Genomic DNA, 2,822 nt, shown 5'->3' on the forward strand with positions numbered 1-2,822 from the left:
GGGGCTCCTGAACCCGTTGGCCCGCATGCCGGAGCCCGGGGACCTGTCCTGGTCCTTCACATCCATTTATCGCACAGGCACGCCCACGCCACGTGACGGGCATCCCCCTGCTCCTGCCACGCCCGGGAGAGAGGGGGTGGGACCTTCGTCCTCCGGCGTTGGCCTGGCTGTAGCTCCCTCGTCACCCGGGGGTTCTTTTCGGGGAGGGATGCGCTTTCCCCCCCCCTCCCCACCCAAGTATTTGTACATCCAAATGGAGTACTGTGCCCAGACCCTCCGAGACTTGATCGACGAAGGGAAGCTGTGGGCCTCCCTGCCCCAGTGCTGGCGCTTGCTTCGACAGATGCTAGAGGCTTTGGTGTACATCCACAAGAAGGGCATCATCCACCGGGACATGAAGCCCGCGAACGTCTTCTTGGACGGGGAGGGAAACGTGAAGGTAGGGGACTTTGGGCTGGCGACCACGCGGGCCCGAGGAGGGGGAGGGAGAGAGGGCAGGCACGTCGGTGGAAGGGGGTGGGTGGTGGGGTCGGGCGAGGACGACAGCCAGGGTCGAGGGAACAGCACTGACGGTGGTACTGGAGGGAGAGGTGAAGGAAGGGACGGCCGAGGAGATGCGGTTGGAGTGGAGGACAGGGGCGCGGGTGCTGGGGTGCCAGAGAGGTCGAGGGAGGAGGGAGGGTGGGAGGAAGGGAGCGGGAGTATCACAGGAGGCGTGGGCACTTACTTTTACATCGCGCCTGAGCAGCAATTGCTGACGTCGGGCCCGAGGAGTGGCCGCTACGACACCAAAGCCGATTTGTACTCTTTGGGGATCATTTTTTTCGAGATGACGCACCCTCCCTTCGCCACCATGATGGAACGCGCCAAAACCTTGACCGCACTCCGTACCACGCAGGAGCTTCCCTCCGAGTACCTGGCGCGCGTACCCCCCTTGGTCGCCAAGGTGATCCAGCAGCTTGTTGATCCCTCCCCTTCCCTCCGGCCCTCCGCCGCGGCCTTTCTCGCCTCGGGAGATCTGCCGGGGAAGATGGAGGTGGAAGAAGTCTATCTGAAAGAAGCCTTGGCCACTTTGACGAACCCTCAGTCCCTGTCCTACAGACGCTTGGTTCGCGCGCTTTTTGCGCATGGAAACCCCCCTGAGGTGGACGCGACCTGGGATTTGGAATGGATGGCGGCACAGAAGGAGGAGATGACAGCCCGGGTATTGGCCCGCCGGGAGGCCGTCTCCGACTACGTGAAAACCGTTTTTCAATTGCATGGGGCCTTGCCCGTGTCCGTTCCTCTCTTGCGACCGACGCCGGCCGCCTTGGGCGGGAGGGCTGGGACCCCTGGGGCGCGGGCGGGAAGAGAAGGGGAGCTCGTGCCTGCCCACCGCCGGCACCATCAGGAGGGAGGACGGGAAGGAGGCGGGACCGGTGGAGGGGAGGGTCAGGGCGTGGACGTGCTGGACGCAGAGGGGGCGGTGCTTCGTCTCCCTTCGGACCTACTCGTTCCTTTCGCCCGGTACGTGGCCCGCACGGAGGTCTCCCATTTGAAGCGGTACGAAGTTTCCAGAATCTTCCATGGCCCCGACCAGGGGGCGGGGCACCCGCAGGAAGAATGGGCCGCGCAATTGGACGTCGTCTGCGACGGCCGACACACGCCAGGACAGGGGGAGATCTTGGAGGCAGAGGTGGTGTGGACAGCAGGGCAGGTGGTGGAAGGTATCGTAGGCCGACCGTACGTGCTGCGTTTGAACAGCGCGCCTTTATTGCAGGGGACATTGGAGCTTTTGGACGTCCCCCTCGAGGCGCGCAAGCCCGTCCTGAACCTGCTCGAGGCCGTGTGCATGGGGGCGCTCGCACACCCCAAGGCGGTGGCGGCGGCGCTGGAGGGGGTAGTGGGTTTTACAGCGGAAGGGGGAGAGGGAGGAGCCAGGGGAGGAAAGAGTGCCACAGGAAGCAATGCGAGTGAAGGCGAAGGCCTCAGGTCGACGCGAGAGGTAAATGTGAGAGCAGCCACCCTTCAGCAGAGACAGCAACAGCACCAGTACGCATTGCAAGAGAGCAAGGAGGGTGTAAAACGGCTCCTCAACAGCCTGCTCAGCGCAGGGAACGACCCATATATGAGACTTCAGGCTGTGGAAGACGTCCTCTCCGCCCTGCCGCAGGTGCAAGCTGTCTTGATTCCCCCGGAAGGAGGAAGTGGGGTCGGAAGGGGGGAAGGGGGGGGGCCAGGGAGGGTAAGGTCCGGCCAATTTCACGCCTCTCGGAAGGAAATGAAACGGCTCCGACTGGCTTGTAAAACCGTTTCTGATGCACTCTTAAGCCTGCGAACCCTCTTCCACTACTTGCACGCCTTGGGCATGCTGGTCGTGCCTGCGGCTTCCTCCCCCACCCCTACCGGGCTCTCGTCCTCCCCCCCGTCCTCCCTCTCGGGGGTTGAGAAAGGCGGAGTGGGAGGCAGGATAAGCACGCCGTCCATCAATCCAAGCTTGGACAACCCCAACCAAAATCCTGGCTTGAACCCTCTCCAAACGCATCACCGCCGTGTTGGCACTCGGCAAGGAGGGGGGGACGGACGGCGTGCTCTCCACACCTCTGTGCCGGGGCCTTGGATGAGGGAAAAATGCGGAGGGGTGACCGGGGATACCCCACAAACATTCAGTATGAGCCCCAAGGAACCCAAACATTTGATGGAAGCCTCTCTATTGGCCGGTGCTCAGGGGGGAAAGGGCCCGTCGAATGCAAGCACGCCCGCTGGCCCTTGTCTTTGATATGGGCCTCCACCGCCGCAAGTCTCACTATACCTCGGGCTTGATCTTCCAAGTTCTTGTCCCG

General features: G+C 63.0%; 2 protein-coding genes across 2 annotated transcripts; one reads left to right on the plus strand and one right to left on the minus strand.

Moving 5' to 3' along the window:
- Positions 1-355: 355 nt before the first annotated feature.
- On the minus strand, positions 356-489 carry NGA_2126100 (eukaryotic translation initiation factor 2-alpha kinase 4; the record flags this gene model as incomplete). The annotated part of the gene is made up of 1 exon (XM_005852577.1): positions 356-489. A coding segment is annotated over one exon (134 nt), but the record flags the coding sequence as incomplete, so codon positions are not given.
- Positions 490-1,433: 944 nt separating this feature from the next.
- Positions 1,434-1,777, plus strand: NGA_2081700 (uncharacterized protein; the record flags this gene model as incomplete). The annotated part of the gene is made up of 1 exon (XM_005852576.1): positions 1,434-1,777. A coding segment is annotated over one exon (344 nt), but the record flags the coding sequence as incomplete, so codon positions are not given.
- Positions 1,778-2,822: the final 1,045 nt, after the last annotated feature.

The sequence above is a fragment of the Nannochloropsis gaditana genome (assembly GCF_000240725.1).
Source record: "Nannochloropsis gaditana CCMP526 unplaced genomic scaffold scaffold1077, whole genome shotgun sequence".
Classification (NCBI taxonomy): domain Eukaryota; class Eustigmatophyceae; order Eustigmatales; family Monodopsidaceae; genus Microchloropsis; species Microchloropsis gaditana.